The 19,199-nt window shown below is 39.0% G+C and overlaps 1 protein-coding gene across 7 annotated transcripts in view; it reads right to left on the minus strand.

Moving 5' to 3' along the window:
• Positions 1 to 8,597: 8,597 nt before the first annotated feature.
• LOC126355189 (D-aspartate oxidase) overlaps positions 8,598 to 19,199 on the minus strand; it is a 150,021-nt gene continuing 139,419 nt past the window's right edge. For all 7 annotated transcript variants that reach the window (XM_050005410.1, XM_050005414.1, XM_050005415.1 and 4 more), the window contains one exon: positions 8,598 to 8,865. In XM_050005410.1, the coding sequence (XP_049861367.1) occupies positions 8,755 to 8,865 (111 nt within the window). In that variant the 3' untranslated portion in view covers positions 8,598 to 8,754. The remainder of the gene's footprint in view (positions 8,866 to 19,199) is intronic.

Consider the following 19,199-nt stretch of genomic DNA (forward strand, 5'->3'; position numbering starts at 1 on the left):
GCACTCTTCCTGCTATACCACAACAGACACTTCATCAATAACTTCTGTTACTAGAATTTGTTATCTTTACATTCTCAAGAAATTAATCAATCTTACAGAAAACTGAATTTTTTGAACTATACTTGGAGTCACACAGAGCCTGGCGTTTTGGAGAGGACAGATTAGGGTCATATTGTAGGTACCTGAGGAAGGGTTGTGAAGCAATACTGGATGTGAGGAATTCTTGGAAGGGATGATTTTCAGGCAATGGTGACAGATCAAGTGGGGATCATGGTCGGAACTCTTCAAAGCAGGGTTCAATGTCAGGTTTGCTGCTAGAAAGGTTTTGAGATTGGGTTGCAAAGTAATATTATAAGTTGTCATTATGTGTGAAGGAAAGTAGGTCCTTCAGGAATGCAGCATGATTAAATGCACATTTAGGGCTGAAAGTGAGACTCTTGGATAATATAGATAATTCAGGAGGGGAGAATGCTTTAGACGAGAGGTTGAGAACACTGTACTGTTGTGACTTGTTCTTGCAATTGCTTGGCCAATAAAATATTGCAGCCGAAGGCAGAAGGGTTGAGGGGGAAAAGGGTGAAGGAAAAGCATTGGAGAGATTTAGGAAAAGGGTTGGAGTTTGGAAAAGTTACTCAGAACCCCACGTTAGGGGAGACTTACCGGACGGGATTTTATTTATTTATTTAGTGTATGATACATAACAATCACAATAACACATAAAATACAGAACCACAGACACATTAAAATACAGTTTAGATCTTTATATCTCAACCATTGATCCAATCCACCACTTTGGAAGTAACCAGGTTCAAATCCACCACATTTCCAGGAGGGCATGGAAGGGCAATCCACTGCTATATGCTTAATTGTTTGTGGAACATCAGCACAGTCACCAGATGGGATGAGAAGGAAAGACTGATTGTTGGAGACTGCACAATATGAGATTTGAAAACTGAGAGTTTAAAGGTGGAAGACAGGGTAATATGCAAGACAGAGATTACTACTATCACATTGTGCATAGGAGTGAAAAGCTAGTTGTATTGTATATAACAGAGATGGGAGGGAGATGTTGGAAAATAGGCTGATCATAAAATGAAAAATTTAGAAAACTAAAATGGAATGAATAAAGGAGAAGTTACTGTGAAGAAATGCTGAGATAGAAGAAATTAATGTAAATTAAGTCCAGGTGGGTGGCAAGAACCAAGGACATGTAGAACTAGTTCCTACCTGCAGCTCTAGTTCGCACCTGCACAGTTTTGACAGTTGCCATCCTTTCTACATCAAACATTCCCTCCCATACAGCTGTGGTATTTGAGGCAAATGTATTTGTTCAGATGTAGACTCTTTACAGCAATACACCAAAATTCTCACCTCAGCCTTCACTGGATGTGATTACCCCATCAGTTTGGTTCAAAAGCAGATTTCCCAGACCTTCACATCCAATCCTAGTACTGCTGATCCCTTAAAATAATAATAATAAAAAAAAATTTCAGAGCACACATTTACCACTCAGTATTATCTTCATCTTGAATGTATTTATTAACTAGCTCTACAAGTCCATGACTTCCTAAAACCTTGCCCCGAAATGAGATCCATTCTGTCTGAGGTTTTACCCAGCACATCTAGAATAGATTTTCATCACCCTCCTAATCTCCGCAATACCCTTGTTAGATTCTATGCTCTCTCTGCACCTATCTTCCTACACTATGGATCCTGCCCCTTTGAACATTCCCCTGGAAGACCTGCCCTGTGCGCATCCTCCTACCACCACCTAAACCAGCTCTGTGACTGGCAAAACATATACTATCCAAGGGAGAGTCACCTGTGAAATGACGCATGTCATATCATACAACAGCTGTTATGTAAGCATTGTTCGGCCTTTTAAATCGGCTTGACTACCACCAAGTTATCAGTTAGGATGAATGGATGTAGACAGAGGGTGTATACCAGGAACACACAGTATCCTGTTGCAGACTATGCTCTACAACATGACAGGCATGACCTCGGTGCCTGTTTCACCAAATGTGCCATCTAGTTTATTCCCCAGACACCAGTTTCTCAGAACTCTGCAGGTGGGAACTAGTACTACGACATGTCCTTGGTTCTCAACACCCACCTGGCCTTAATTTGTGTTAATTCCTTCCATTTCAGCATTTCTTCATAGTATCTACTCCTTTCTTCATTCCATTTTAGTTTTTTACATCTTTCATTCCTGTCTATATTCCTCCGTACCCCTCCCACCTCTGTTACATACAGTGCACTTAGCTTTTCACTCTTATTGACTCGTACATGATGTTTTACCAGTACTCTCTGTCTTGCACATTACCCTGTCTCCCACCTTTAAACACTCAGGTTTTCAAATCTCGTCTGGTGCAGTCTCCAACAATCAAGTCTTCCCTTCTCATCCTGTCCTGTAAGTACCCACTGACCCGGGGTTCTGAATGACTTTTCTGAATTCTAACCCACTTCATACACCTCTACAGTCCTTTTCCTTCACTCCTCTTCCTTCCCATTCAACCCTTTTGCAGAAAAAGGAGCCACTGGCTCCAAAAGATCACATAAGTAATTTTTTTATGTATGTGTCCTCCTGCCGCCTCTTGGTGAGTAGATTTTTCTTTTTCTTTCTTTCTTTTTTTTTTTTTTTTAAAAAAACATTGTGTACTTTGTTTTGTGTAATGAAACAAGCAACTCTTGTACACTGTCAATCTTACAAATGAAATAGCAGCAGATGGATGGTAATTCTAGATCAGGTACTCACAGCTGTCATTGTAGCAACTGCACCAATCTCTGTTGGTGCTCCTGATGACAGTTCATGGCAGCAGGATCCCTGTTGGGGGTAAAGTTGTACTACCAGCACAACCAAGCATCAATATCAAATAGGAGAAGGTTGGCTCTTCTCATTTTTTGTTCTTTGAATATAAGTACTTGCTCAGAAGTACCACAATTTTTCTCTCTTCTTTTTTCTGTCTTCCATTTTATTTCTTCTTTTGGAGCACTGTATACATTTCATGTCATATGTTGCACCCCAAATAATAATATTCTTTTTTGTATTCTCCATTTCCTTCAGTACTTTGTTAAAATTAGCTTATTAAAGCTTTCTCCTCACTTTCTTTTTCAAAACATTAAGCATGAAAGTAATAGTAGACAAATATATGGTGGTGGTGGTGGTTAGTGTTTAACGTCCCGTCGACAACGAGGTAATTAAGAGATGGAGCGCAAGCTCGGGTTAGGGAAGGATATCGGCCATGCCCTTTCAAAGGAACCATCCCAGCATTTGCCTGAAACGATTTAGGGAAATCAAGGAAAACCTAAATCAGGATGGCCGGAGACAGGATTGAACCGTCGTCCTCCCGAATGCGAGTCCAGTGTGCTAACCACTGCGCCACCTCGCTCGGTAGAGCCAAATATAGTCAGAAACTGTTGTTGATACATGTTTAGATCCATTGGTAACCACAGTTTCATTTCTGTGACTTTATTCCAAGGAACTGAAAATGTTTTTTTCTTCTAAAAATAATAGTAATTATTCACTTCCATGACATAACAATATAACCAATAAATTTCTTTATATTTGATTTTCCTGACTTATGGTCCAGAGTACTGTAATGGAAACCTCTTGCAAGTGGTCACTTGTTTATTACTACCCGAGTCGTATTTCTCAGACTACATTTCCATGTTAATCTCCAACCTGGAGTCTCACTCTTATCCTTTATACGCAGTTTCAGTCAAATTTAACACTTCTGCTAAAATACCAACAATTGTTAAGACGCACTTCACAATGTGTATTTCTTTTTATTAACAATATTCAGGTAGCATGTATCAGGTATGCTCACTACATCACATCACTTATTAATACATTCAAATCCCAAACCATCGCGTATCCCTTATTATTATGTCATAGTCCTTTTTGTTCCATGCTTTTAAAAACAATATTACAAAGCATCTGTCCAACCACCCAGCAATGCCCAACATCTGCAGTCCACATCAAATGTTTAAACTCTGCATTTCCACAGGATATGTGCCACTGTCATGTGACTTACAGGAACTTCTGAATATACCAGAATTAGTATTAGAATACTGTGGTTCTGGAGATCAGCACATGTTGACTTACTTTTCATCTTTCTTAAACAGGAAGTATGCTAATTATAGCCTCACGTTTTGAACTGGCTGTATTTCCTGATAGTGGAATTGTACACAGAGGAGTCAGCATGCCTGCTTCTGGTGCTTTAATGCATCAGGGTAGTATTTCCACTAGTTGCTATGCCACTGTCAAATACTGTTAAACTGTGTAGCTATGTGTGCCCTTGACTACCAAATATGTAGGTATAAATAAGCTTTTGCTTCAACTTTTGCAGTGTTTAATTTTGTTGTTGTAAGGTTAGTTAAAACATACTGAAGTTTGAAAAAAAAAAATGTGATAATAGCCTAATTCACAGCAAGGTGAGGAGTATGTTGAACAGTTATATTCTACTGAAGATTCATTAAAAAAGTGCAGTATTGCACCAGCATTGTGAAACATTTGCACATGTTGAGGTTCAGGTATGACAGGATTCTGAAAGTAGAGATTAATCTCTAATGTAAATGATTGTAACAATGGAAATTTTCCCAAAATTTACAAAGTTTTCATGATCCTGTATGTTCATCATTTTAGACAATGAAAACTCTCTTGTGCATGCTACAACAAAATTTTTTATTTTTACATAATTTGCTTTCACAGACTGTCGACAGTGAACTTAACAAGGCTAAGCATAGTGTCCAATCCCAAAGAGTAATCATACTGTCAACAGTGTCTGTTTCACACACATTAAAATACACTGTGTGCAATCTATTTTTTGTGTGGTGATTCCTACACAGCCCCCCGTAGCAGAGTGGAGCTGCTGGAATTTACAGGTATCTGTATTGCACGCATCAACTGGCACTGATGTGAACTACTGGCTTTCGTGGCATTTCATCTAGGTCTGTTGGCCATGTTGAGGGTTTTATTTGCTCCAATTTCGCTCCTTCTTCTGTCTTTTCTGAAAATAATCTGTTGTCTGATGCCAATTTATATGCAGGCTTCTCACTTTCTAGGGACAATGTCTATTATTTGCTGTTACATTGTATCATATGTTTGTCCCATCTTATGGCTCTGCATATAGTGGTTGTAGAGGGGTACCTAATACATCTGTCTTCAGCGTTACACGTGCACAGGTGCTGAGATCTTTGTACACAAAAAACTTGCAGTCACCATGTCATGTTGCTGGTGATGGCTGGAGTCGGGGAAATGTGGCTTTGTACTTGTTGCAGCAAGTATGGCAGATTACTTTCTGTCGATTCTAATGGTGCTGAAAAAAATTCCAACAGCAGACGTAGGGTCTCCCCATCTCTGCCATTGAAGCTCCTATATCTATACTTTTCAGTCCTCTTACTAACTTTAGTGGTATTTGGATTAGTGAGCAAAATAGAACAGTTATAAATATCCAGCATGATTTAATGCCTACTGGTATTTCATAATCAGAGTACCTTCACAGTTCATAGCACGTGCCTATACCTACACTGTGGGTGAGAAACTGAATGCTCCACGAAGACAAACTAAAGTTCCAGTTAATATCAGATGCAAACCATTGCCACTATCATTTAACCACTCCAAGATCCTCTTTTTTTTGCATTTTACTATTTATGAATTTTATGAACTATAAGATGCATTTTTTTCTCCAAGAAATTCCCTCCAATAATCAGGTCCATCTTATACTTTAAATTAACAAAAAAAAGTCCAATGTTTGATTTAAAATTCCTTTAAAATGGCCATATATTGTATGCCACAGGAAACCTATCTCTATCTGGCAAAACGATACAACTGGCAACAGCAGCGTGCTGATGCAACAAACAAGAGTTGCGCGGATTCACTAAAAGTTGTGTGTTATCGGTAACAGTACAATTTTTTTGTTAGTAGCTAGTTTTGAAGTGGAAAAAAATACAAGGTATTCATATGATGCAGGCTATAAATTGAAAGCAATAGAATAGTGAACAATGATGACAATGAAGAGGAAGAATAAGAAAGTTCATACAGAAACTGTCAGGGCATTTAAAGGTCAGTTCGATTTTATAAACTGAGATTTTTTAAAGTCTATCTTCACAATCTAATAACAAAAATTATAAAAATGTTATTTTAAAAAACTGCTTGAAAATTAAGGTGCATCTTATAGTCCATAGTGTCTTATAACCAGTAAAATATGGTACAAATCTGGTGTGAAAATAATTATGATGATGTAACTTGCTTCAGTTTATGTGTGTCTTTTGTTTTGAATCTCCTCATATACTAATGATCTACTTTTGTGTGGAAATAATAATTAAGATTACATGACTTGCTTCAGTTTATTTGTTGCTATAAAATCCAGTTCTCATTTCCACTATCAGTTTTGAAAAGTTATTGAGTCACTTTTCTCAAGGGAGAGGAAATCAGGAACAATTAAAAATCAAGATAGAGTACACTATATGATGAGACAAATTTTATTTGCACCTCTAAATGCTGAGCTGTGTCAAATACTCATTTCGTACCACCGTTTGAGATGTTATTCATTAACAACTGGACATAACTTCAGTTACAGAATTAACATTGTAATTACAATAGCCTGTAAAATGTGCTGGCTGTGTTTTTCCTAAATTCATCATTGATCTCAATAAAATCTTTGACGAAGATCCACAAAGTCTTCCATAATGCATTTTCTGATGCCCACTACTAATATACAACTGCGCACAGCTTTTAAAAGCTATATATAATCAGATTGTCAGCATAGTTTATCAACTTTTTATTTCAATTAAAAAGAAACAAGTATCTTGCTTACTTATACCAACCTACATAAGTATAATAGACATGAATCCTAAATGTTTAACCTTCACTTAAGTCATGGGAGACGAGCAATAGCACAACATAAGACCTTTACTGACGAAGTTGGGATTTTATGTGCTTCAGTAAAAAATATAGGATCCCTGAAAAGTAGTGCTAAGGTGGATTCAATGAGCTTTTCAGTGGCAGCAGAGAAAATGCTCTTCAACGTGACAGGGTTGATGAATGAAAGGTCTCCACACTGACCTATGGAGAAGCAGCTTCAAAGGTTGAAGACAACAACTTCAAAACAAAATCAGGCAGGCTGGGATGCATTGTCATATAGCAGCTGTACCATGTAGCTACTCTATCAAGGTATTAGAGCTCATTGTAGGATACCAAATGAATGTTTTAACAAGCTCTCCTGTTTTCTGTGGGACAGAACACAATTGACTAATGGTCATAATGAATTTGGAATTTCTGTACTAGCTTGGAATGTTGTTAGTGTAATTAGAATGCAAATTATAAGCTATAAAAATATAATTTTAATGAATTTAAAAATGATATTAAAGAATGAAGAGAGAAACAAAACACAAAAAACAAACAATATATTTGGTGTGGGCAAACAGTAGTTGTCACAAGCAAGAGTAGCAAGTATAATGGATTCTGTTCTATCATATGTCAGCGAAAGATCGTTGACTGTAATATTCCGGGCTGAGTCTAATAGATTGAGTGACACATACTTCCATTCATGGAAAATGTTACAATTGTTGTTTTAATTAGTTAGGCTGCTGCTTCAGTTACTAAAAAATAAACAAAAGTGTGCAGAAAGGAACAAAATAAATAAAAATTACTATTATGTTGATAGGAAATACAAATCAAGAGTAGAAATTAGTAAAATCACTAATTAAACAGGATTCTTCACTTCACATGAATTAAATTGGGTATCAACTAAGGCAATTATGCATTTTAACAAACTGGTAGTAATTCATTCATTTTTCAAAGGGAATTTAGTGAAAATGATCTTTAATTTGTTAATGAAATACACCCACATTTCAGGAAGCAATGTATTGCCATGACCTGGTGAAATTTATACTGGATTGAATAGGTCAATTAGAAGGATGAAGGCAACATGATGTAATTAGTAATTGTTACACCAGAATTGGCTAACAAACTATTTAAATGAAAAGCAAAAGTTGACCAAACTTGAAAAGGAGTGGAATAATGCCCTTGAAGAAAACTATGGACAAGATAAATTATGTTAACAATTACACATCACAAACAAAAGTTTGCAGAAAAATTTAAATGATTTATTTTTCCATAATTTTCAGAATGTATGCTTTCCAAACAACTGACTTTTGTATAACACCCCCATGTAAGTGTGTGATTCAGGAGTCTAATACCTCCCCAAATTTTTTATTTTAAAAAAAGGACAAAATTACGCACTAATGAGGAACACAAAATTACATTACTATGGAATGTGACATAAAAGAAACAACGGTGAAACCAATCTTTTTAGATTAAAATAGTATCATACGTGCATTAAAATGTGCTACAAAAACATAGGTGCAATTAAACACTTAAGCACTGTCACAAAATTACACTTATAGAAGAAAATTAGACATGAATTGCTTTACAACGATGACATTCAAACATTTACTCAAGTTATGACAACAGTTTCCTAAAACTATACTGCTTTTGCATCTGTTAACTTTCAATTCCATGAGTACAAGCCAGGCTATTTATTTGTATGTAACAGGTGGTAAAAAATTCAAAGCAACATAAAGACAGCACGTCATAAGAACTTTTTTATTTCTGTACATTGTAAACTTTGAGTTTTTCTTAAGCTAAACAGTATTAAGATGTTATGTGTTACAGTCAATGTCTTGTGGAGTGGCAAGTATGTGTAAATGTGATCAGGAACAACATCTCCTCCTCTTAATAACAAGCTCTTATAATTTGCTGCGTGCAGAATGCATTTCTTTCACAAGCTGAACCGCATGCTTTGCTGTTCCAGGTGCTGATGTAACTCCATAACCACCATGACCGTAGTTATGAACAACCTAGAACACAAAAATTACTTGTTTTAATTCTATACTATTTCTGTGATACTTTCGTGAATTACAAACAAATCTGTTGCCAGTAATTAATCTTACATCTGTTCTGAATGTATGTGCATTTATTTCCCACTCTCTCTCTCTTTCTCTCTCTCTCTCTCTCTACGTAAAATTACAGAAAATGCTGTTACTCGTATATATGATGTGATATTCACAGAAAGAAAGTTGTACTTTACAACCCCAATTATGTTCAACATCATCTTTCTTCAATCATATCAACTCTACAGCTTACATGTACTAAAAATACATGAATACTGAAGGAGAAAATAAAGGACACAATTTAAATATTATTTTCCACTAAACGCTCTAGTCTAACAGTGTCAACAATTCCGAAACAGTAACTCTGCTCCCCTCCCCCTCCAACTCTCTCAATCTGTGAATCTGTGTGAGAGAGGGAAGGGAGGCAGCAGGAGAGACTGTTGTCTGTAACAAAGCTGGAAGAGGAAAGAAAGACAGTGCAACAGCCAATGCCATATTCTGATCTTGTAAGAGGACATAAGGACTTGAGAGAGTGGCTGAAGGAAATGGATAGTGTCTTGATAAGAGGTTATAAGATTAACATCAACAAAAGTAAAGGACGGCTAGTGGGATGTATTAAAATGAAATCAGGTGATGTCGGGGGAATTAGATTATGAAAGGAAACAGTAACAGTAGATGAATTTTGCTATTTGGGCAATAACATAACCTGATGATGGCTGAAGTAGATAGGATATAATATGCAGACTGTCTATAGCAGAAAAGTATTTCTGTAAAACAGATATTTGGTAATAACTAATATAAAGTTAAGTGCTGAGAAGTTTTTTCGGAAGGTATTTGTCTGGAGTGTAGCCTTATGTGAAAGTGAAATGGGATGATAAATAGTACAGATAAAAGTAGAACAAAAGCTTTTGAGTTGTGGTACTACACGTGACAGCTGAAGATTATATGGGTGGATCAAATAACTAATGAGGATGTACTGATTCGAACTGGGGAAAAACAAAATTTATGGCACAAGTTAAGCAAAGGAGGTATCGGTTGACAGTCTCATCCTGAGGCATCAAGGTATTGTCAATTTGGTAATGGAAAGAACTGCAACGGATTTTGGTATTGCGATCTCTATGTTGTCATGTCACATCCCGTAAATTTTTGAGGTACATTTAACTGGGTGAGGATCTCATTACTATAAATCTAAAATGAGTTACATTAAGGATTCAATGGCAAAATGAGATACAGTACGGATTCAAGGACAGTGGATGCAGGCGAGCATCCACAGCAATGCCCAAATCTTTGAACATGATAGTGAGCATAAAGACACCTGTGCCTAATGTAACATTTGACACAAGATGCTCAATTACTGAAACAAGTGGCAGCACCATAAACACAGACTGCACAGAATATATGCCCATTAACAGCCACTGCTTTAGGTAGATAGCAGCACATCATATCAGCTCAAAGTAAATCTACAGGTGAATGAATATAGAGTAATGTGGAAAATGTAAAATATATGGTTTTGTAAGAATTAATTGTTGTAGATTATTTTAAACTCTGCAAATGAACTACAAGGCAGCAATGAAATGCAATCACCAGATAGAAACTGAATGTTACATATTACTACAAGAGTTAAACAATTTTTCAGTGGTAAGAATTTTTGAAAGTGGTGTACCATTCTCTTTTGGATTTATATATTTTAAGGGTATTTGGAAACAGTAGATTTTGACATCACTGAAGTGATTCATTCAGAACGATTCCCATGTATTTAGTTTACATTAATGTATAATTGTCAATAATGCCATTATTACTGACAAATTTGCATGTTTCAGGTCAGTTTTTGTACTCTTCATTTTAATTAACTAATTGAATTGAAGTAAAGGGTACAAATCACACAACAAAGTGAACTTGCAATAATATTGGCAGGTATGTGTGATGCAACAAAAATGACTGCAGCAAAATGAATCACAAAACTGAGGAACAATTGGCACAGAACAGGATAAAGCTGGTGAAGCTGCCTACTGAAACAATTACCCAATGCCAATCAATCACTCAATTCTTTTAGTCAGTTTGAGTCATTAATTTCCCTTCTCCTCAATTTGATTCAGTACCTCTCCTTTAATTATTTGATCTACCCATCTAATCTTCAGCAGTCTTTCATAATAAAAAGTTCGAAAGTCTCCATTCTTCCAGCATGTCATCAAAAAACTTCAATCTTTGAACTTTAATTCTTTTTCCAAATTTCTTTAATTTCCTTTACTGCTTGCTCTATGAGTAGATATAACACGAGGATAGGCTACAATCCTGTCTCATTCCCTTCTCTGCTGCCTCTCTTTCTTGTCCTTCAATACTTATGACTGCAGTCTGGTTTCTCTACAAGGTGTAGGTAACCTTTTGCTCCTTGAATTTTATCATGCCACCGTCAAAATTTGAAAGAGTATTTCAGTCTACATTTCCAAAAGCTTTTTTTAAATCTATAAATACTTTAAATTCTAGATATGCCATATTTCAGTCTGTCTTCTGTAACATTTTAAACTGTGTCAATACAACGGAAAGGGTAGTTGTTACTCACCATATAGCAGAGATGCTGAGACACAGAACGGCACAACAAAAAGACTGTTGGAAAATGAGCTTTTGGCCAACAAGCCCTTTGTCAAAAAAAGATGACAAAACACACACGCACGCGCCTCACTGGCAGCTGGAGCCAGACCTGTGTATCAGGTTCTTCACTACAAGTTTGCATGCTCAACTGTCGCACAGAATATGATTAGATGAAGAAATAAACCTAAGAACACTGCCTCTGACATTTATGTTTATGTAGTTTTATAATGTTTCGTTTATATTCTCACGAGTTAATACAGAATAGGAAGGTTTCTGACAAACTATAATTTTTCTTTGTTTGTGGCATGTAAATATCTAAAAATAATATATTGATATGCAATTTAACAGTGAAAAATACTTGGTTTACTTTGGTAATGACCACCTCTTGAGTCAAAAACTGAAAACCCAATCAAATTATTAAAGAAAAAATGCCACATAATGTGATGAAAAACTTAGCTTCAAAATCTATGTATTTTTAATTTACAGCTCATTAGAAAGCATAGAGGATGGGGTATTCACAATGTACTGCAAATCATGTCAAAACTGTTGTGGAAGGATATAACCCAAATATTAAATAGGATGGGGTATTCACAATGTACTGCAAATCATGTCGAAACTGTTGTGGAAGGATATAACCCAAATATTAAATAGATACATTGCATTTCAAATTGAAATTTTAACATACACTTATAATTCACACAAATACTAACACTAACATCTTACTTAGTTTTTTATAAATCTGAAACAAGATTTAAAACCTAGAAAGTCATTTCCAGAGAAACAAATATACCAACCAAAAAGTTTTGCATCCCCCCGGTTTCCAGAACTTCTGAAGATAGACGTTCACTGTGGATATTATACTATAGACACAGTCCCTTTGACTGTTCAGAGATGTCACTAAACCAGCCCAAAGACGTAAACAACCACGCATGAGCAGCACCTATTAGATGGAGGGGGTGCGACAGCCAATCAGTTCCAGTCATTCCACCAGAATTGAGGTGCACGGTTTGAGTTGTCTATAGTTCAACCATGCCTAGGCGGCCAATACCATGGTTCAGTTACATCCGCATTGTTACTTAGTGCCAGGAAGGCCTCTCAACAAGGGAAGTGTCCAGGCGTCTTAGAGTGAACCAAAGTGATGTTGTTCGGACATGGAGGAGATGTAGAGAGACAGGGACTGTCTATGACATGCCTCGCTCAGGCTGCCCAAGGGCTTCTACTGCAGTGGACGACCGTTACAGATTATAGCTTTGAGGAACCCTGACAGCAACGCCAGTATATTGAAATATGCTCTTCATGTAGCCACAGGATGCATGATGCGCAAATTCAGTCCCGACTCCATCTTTCCAACCAACCATGACACAACACAGTGCGGTATAGATGGGCCCAACAAAATGCTGAATGGACCACTCTGGACTGGCATCGCGTCTCTTCACTGATGAGTCTCTCATTTGCCTTCATCCACACAATTGTTGGAGACTTGTTTGTAGGCAACCCGGTCAGGCTGAATGCCTTAGGCACACTGTCCATCGAGTGCAGCAAGGTGGAGGTTCCCTGTTGTTTTGGGGTGGCATTATGTGGGGCTGACGTACGCCACTGGTGGTCGTGGAAGGCACACTAACAGCTGTACGATATGTGAATGCCGTCCTCTGACCGATAATGGAACCATATCGGCAGCATATTGGCGAGGCATCCATCTTCATGGATGACAATTCACACCCCCTTGTGCTCATCTTGCGAATGACTTCCTTCAGGATAATGACATCGCTCGACTAGAGTGGCTGGCACATTCTCCAGACATGAACACTATCGAACATGCCTGAGATAGATTGAAAAGGGTTATTTCTGGACAACATGACCCATCAACCACTCTGAGGGACCTATGCTGAATCACAGTTGAGGAGTGGAACAATCTGGACCAACAGTGCCTTGATGAACTTGTGGATAGTATGTGTACAGCAATATGGACCAACACGTCTGAAGGTCTCGCTGTATGGTGATAAAACATATAAAGTTTGGTTTTCATGAGCGATAAAAAGAGCGGATATGACGTTTATGTTGATCTCTATTTCAATTTTCTGTACAGGATCTGGAACTATCGGAACCGAGGTTATGCAAAACTCTTTTTGAGGTCTGCATTAAATTGTAACATTATTAGAAAAGTACCTAAACAATTAAATACATCAATTTCCTTGCACTGTTAAAAGCAGTAATAGTAAATTATATCTTTACTGTTACTGATCATTCCAAAGAAGTAGAAATTACCAACATCTGTTATACATTTAACACAGATCTGAACATTTACTAGTAATCTGCATAAAGAGGTTAACATGTAAACATTGTATTGGCTTTGTACCAAGTGCACCATGTTTGTAACTAAAATCTAGGTGAGACAGAAGCTTGGTTGATGTATTAGGAGACAAATACTTTGAGTGATTTCTCCTTATGTTCGCGACTACTAATTAGGTGCTTGAATAAATTTGGAATATCACTCAAATTGATGGCTGACTGTTTATTTGTTGCAGAACTCTATAACTGTGCAACACAGCTTGTTTATTGCATCCTGTGTTCCTAGAAATAGCCACAGAGGACAGTCCACAATAGCAATACTGATAGTTGAACTTGTAATACACAAACTATGCTGAACTGTACAGAGAGAACTCTGTAGTGCTCAGCATAGTTTGTTTATTGTGTCTTGAACTATCTGTAGCAGCACCACCCTTTAGGAGAGGAAAAGTTAGTTTTGTGCGATATTCGGAGCACGAGGTACAGCCAGGTGTGGGCCAGATTGCAGTAAGTTATGCACACCAGCAGTTTCCATGGTGCAAGTCACAGGCAGAAGAGGGCCACTGGCCAACCTAAGTGTTACGCGTACATGATGTGAACCGGCACACTTGGCAAAACAGAGGTGCACAGCCGAGTATATATAGGTGATGTTTTCTAACGAGATTCATTCAAGTGTGGCAGCTCTCCTGGACGGTGGGTCGTATCACACAGCCGGGCTACATACAACAACAGATGGGGCAACACTGTCCCAGTGCATGGTGGGTCGTTGGTTCGACCCTCTGAGGCCGACGCGGGGTCCGCAGCCAGCCAGGGCGGGCCACTCTTTGGCTCACTACCGTGGGCAATCGTCTCGGCTCCCGACACACGCTCGAGACTTCCGAGGCGAGGGCCGCAGATGCGGACACCACATAGCGGGCACTTGTTTGTCACCGCGTTCTCAGCCATGTCAGCGAGAAGAAGGACACAGCTGGCCACCTGCAGCTCACACCGAGTGGCGATGAGTCGGCAGGGACGCAGACCGTCGAGTCAACTGCGGCATCCTGGCGATGCCGCAACTCCGCTGGCATACAAGGCTGGCACGACACAGCGTTGCGTGGCACAGGCCGCTGGGGTACTTCCTCAGCATTCTGGGACCATGTGACGCGGACTGAGGTGAATGGAGCACTGTAGTGGAAGCAAATAAATCATTTGGAAAGTTCTCGCTGAGTTTTAATATGGCACCTCCTGGCACCCACCCACTACATTTGGTGTCTTCCCGCTACATTTGGTCATCCTGATACATTCGGTGGCAGAAGACACCACAACATTTGGTGTCAGAATAGAGCATGACGTCTGTCCAGTACGACGTTCCAGCCCACTGCCTGCAGTACAGTCACAAGATGTGGTGAGTGCTGACAAAATTGTTCTTTTTGAGTGTCGGACGTTTTCTTTCTTTTTTGTTTTTTCGAGTATGTCTCCTGGCAAGTCACATTTTTTGATGTTTAACATTGTTTTTGTGATATTTAATTACCTTTGGGTTAATTTGAGTGTGATGGGACTGAGGTATTAATTACCTTTGGGTTAATTTGAGTGTGATGGGACTGAGGTATACGGAATCAGATAATTTTTGCAGTTAAATGTTTTGGTTTTTGGGATTTTATAAGTTGAAATGGGACTAACTGGGGACGAAAGCAACACATTGGCAGAGTCAAGGACACGAGGTGTGTCGGAACGAGAAGCGGTGCGGATTTTGATGGAAAAAGTAGCACAATTGACAGCAGTCAGTATGCAGTTGAGAAATGAATTAACTTCTAGAAGTGAGCAGGAAACCGCATCTGATCAGTTGTTGTTGCCTAGGGTGCAGGAGATTGATCCAGCTGCCACAAGTTTGATTATTCCATTTTATAGCAAGGCATCTGAGGATGTGTTTTCATTTGTGGAGGACTTGGAGACTTCAGCGGTGATGAATGGGGGATCCGATGAGCAGTTGTTACATATAGCCAAGATTAGACCAACGGGTGAAGCAAAAACATATGTAAGGTGTTCTGAGGCATTAAGGAAGGCAGGACAGTTTAAACAGTTAAAGGAAGGGCTTTTACAAAGGTACAAGAAACAGAATAGTGCTCGGTACTTTAGGGAGAGGTTAAGCACAATGATAAAGAGACAGGGGGAGATGGAGAAATTTACAGACAGGATAAGGGAAATTAATGAATATACTTACGAGGTGGGTCAGAACAATGAAGCGAATAGTGTTCAGTTGCAGGAGGTTGAGCAAAGGACACTTGATGTATTTTTGAGAGTGTTACCAGCGCATATGTCACAGAAAGTGCTTGAAGGGAATCCGAAAGATTTGTATTCAGCCATTCAGCTGGCAATTCTATGTGAGGAAATAGACTTGGCAACAGGGGTACGTGAGAGGCGACAGTATTTGCAGCAGTATAAAATGCTATAAGTGTGGTCATACGGGACATGTGCAGAGGCAATGTACCCAGTCACCGAGGAATAGAGGAAGGGGTGGAAATCAGCATCGTGGAGGATGGAGAAGTGGAGATAGGAGAGGTGGACAAGAGTTAAATGGCAGAGGGGGCCCAAGACCCACCAAAGGGAGCTCCCGTTTAATTTCAATGCTATGAATACGTATCCAGGGGTGGAATGTTCAGTGGTAGGATCCGTAGGACCTAAAAAGTTTATGATTTTGTTGGACACAGGGGCACAAATGTCAGTGGCTACTAAAAATATAATGGGATAGAGGAAGTTACACCCACCATGTTATAGGTTGCGTGGAGTGGGGGATAAGGAGGTCATGCCTTTGGGGTCAGTGACAGTTGACTTTCGCATAGGGAAAGTCCGATTTAATGCATGCAAGGAGGTGGTACCATGGGTAAGCGAGGGCTACAACATGATCCTAGGAGTAGAGTTCTTGCATCAACATCATGCCAAAATTGCTCTCGGATAATGAACTGTGGAACTTGGTGGAATGTTATTTCCGCTAGGGGAAACTGTTGTCAATGCAGAGCTGTTGCGAGGGGCATTTAGCGTAATGAACAAACCAATTGAACCGCGTACATTAGCTTTAAGGCTTAATTCGCATGACTGTGTGTCTAGTGACACCAAGAAGTCGCTTTGTGTAAGTGTAGTCAAATCTATCTGTGGGTACAGTAAGTGTTACTGAACCATTGGAAGATAATGAAGATTTGGATTCATTGGAGTGTTTTGTGAAACGTAGTGTTGTACATGTACAGGAGGGTAACGATGGGTGAGTAGTTCCCATGAACGTGGATAATTTTAGCGCTCTAGACGCGAATTTGAGGAAAGGAGTTTTTAGTAGCAAATTTAGATGTAGCAGATGATGAAGATTGGTGTTGGAGAGGCAGGTGAAGCGATAAATCACTAACTGCCGATAGAAATGCATTGTATGACAAAATGAAGCATTTGAAAGGAGATGAAAGAGAGCATATGGAGGAATTATTGTGGGAATTTAAGGATTTGTTTTTCCACAAGGGCCTTTACCAGCAACTCCATTAGTGCAACATAGGATACCAACAAGGAGTGAAGCACCTGTTTACCATAAACTATACAGAATACCGAGATATTTGCAGCCAATTGTGGACGATTTCCTTGATCAGCAGCTTGCGGATGGTATTATAGAGCATAGTAATAGTTGCTGGGAAGCAGGCATTGTCACTGTGCCTAAAAAATCTATGGATGGAACTAAGAAATAAATGTTCTGTTGTGACTACCGATACCTCAATAATAAGACAGTAACGGACGCATACACCATTACAAACATATCGGAGACTTTGGATCATTGAGGACAGTGCCAGTACTTTTCTATGATTGATTTGAGAAGTGGTTATCATCAGTTAGAGGTGGTTCCAGAGGATCGTCCAAAAACTGCTTTCTCTACACCTGGAGGCCATCACTAGTACATCAGAATGACATTCAGTTTAAAAAAACACTCTGACAACATTTCAGAGGTTGCTAGACAGTGTCTTGTCTATTTGGATGACATAGTGTTTTCAAGTAGTACGAGACAAGATAGACAGCAGTTAAGGAAAGTCTTTATGAGGTTAAGAGCAGTTCATTTCTTGTTGAGCCTCGAGAAGTGTCGTTTCACATTAGAAGATGTAAAATATTTGGGTCATATTATCAGTAAGGACGGAGTGTGAACAGATCCGAGGTTGGTACAGGCTGTAAGGGATTTTCGAGAACTGAAAACAGTTAAGGAAGTGCAGTTATTCATCGGAATCTGCAATTTCGATTGAAAGTTTGTGAAAGATTTTGCAGATTTAGCACAGCCATTGACGCGATTGTTACGGAAGAGTGTGAAATTTGAGAGGACAGAAGACTGTTAGAAAACGTTTGACAAACTGAAAGAAGTGTTAACATCAAGTCTGGTTCTCGTGTTTACAGATTTTGAAAAGGATTTATACTAGCATGCGATGCATCGAACAAGCATTAGCGTGTGTTCTTAGTCAGGAAATTGATGGGAAAGAACATCCCTAGCCTATGCGTCTAGGCAGTTGAATGCAGCAAAGAGGAATTACTCAACAACCGAGAGGGAGATGCTTAGCGTAATCTATGGAACCACATATTTTAAATGTTATTTATATGGGAGAAGATTTCGGGTAGCGACAGATCATGCTGAGTTGAAGTGGTTGTAGCATCCGTCCACTAGACTTGCTAGATGGGCTGTGAGGCTTAGTGAATTCGATTATGAGGTGGTGCACAAGCCTGGGAAGAAGCACAGTAATGTGGATGCACTGAGTAGCAAGGTGGAAAAAGTAGAAGTCATAGGTTATGCCCTAGCGGTATGGCAAAAATTACAGGACACGGAAACGAGTGTAAATTGTATCAGACACGGCCACAGTTTAAAGTGTTTGACGGTCTTCTTTGAAGGAAAACGAAGCTAGGGCCAAGGGTAGCAGAGCCAGCGAAGTTGAGGGATGAGGTTTTAAAGGAAGCACATGATCAAATGTTATCTGGTCATGGAGGGTGTAAAGCGACGAATAGGAGAGTGGTGGAGAGGTAGGAAAATAGATGTGGATCAGTGTGTCAAGAATTGTATACCGTGTGCACAGAGAGCAGATTTGAGTCGGAAACAGATACAGCTACAATGATTACCGGAAGTAACATGTCCGTTTTCTTTTCTGGGGATCGATATCTTAGGACCTTTTAGGCGAACACCATCGGGGAACAAATTCGTTCTCACAATAATAGACCATTTTTCAAGGTATGTGGAGATGGTGGCTATGTCAGGTCAATAGGCAGTGTTAGTAAACAACTGGATTTTGAAGTTTGGTGTACCGAAGACAATAATTACTGACTAAGGGACCAATCACATGTAGGATTTAATGAAGGAGCTGTGTAAACTGTTGAACGTAAAGAAGTTTAGGATGAGCACGTTGCATCCACAGGCCAACGGAAGGACAGAACGGGTACACAGA

This window comes from Schistocerca gregaria, chromosome 3, assembly GCF_023897955.1.
Source record: "Schistocerca gregaria isolate iqSchGreg1 chromosome 3, iqSchGreg1.2, whole genome shotgun sequence".
Classification (NCBI taxonomy): Eukaryota; Metazoa; Arthropoda; class Insecta; order Orthoptera; family Acrididae; genus Schistocerca; species Schistocerca gregaria.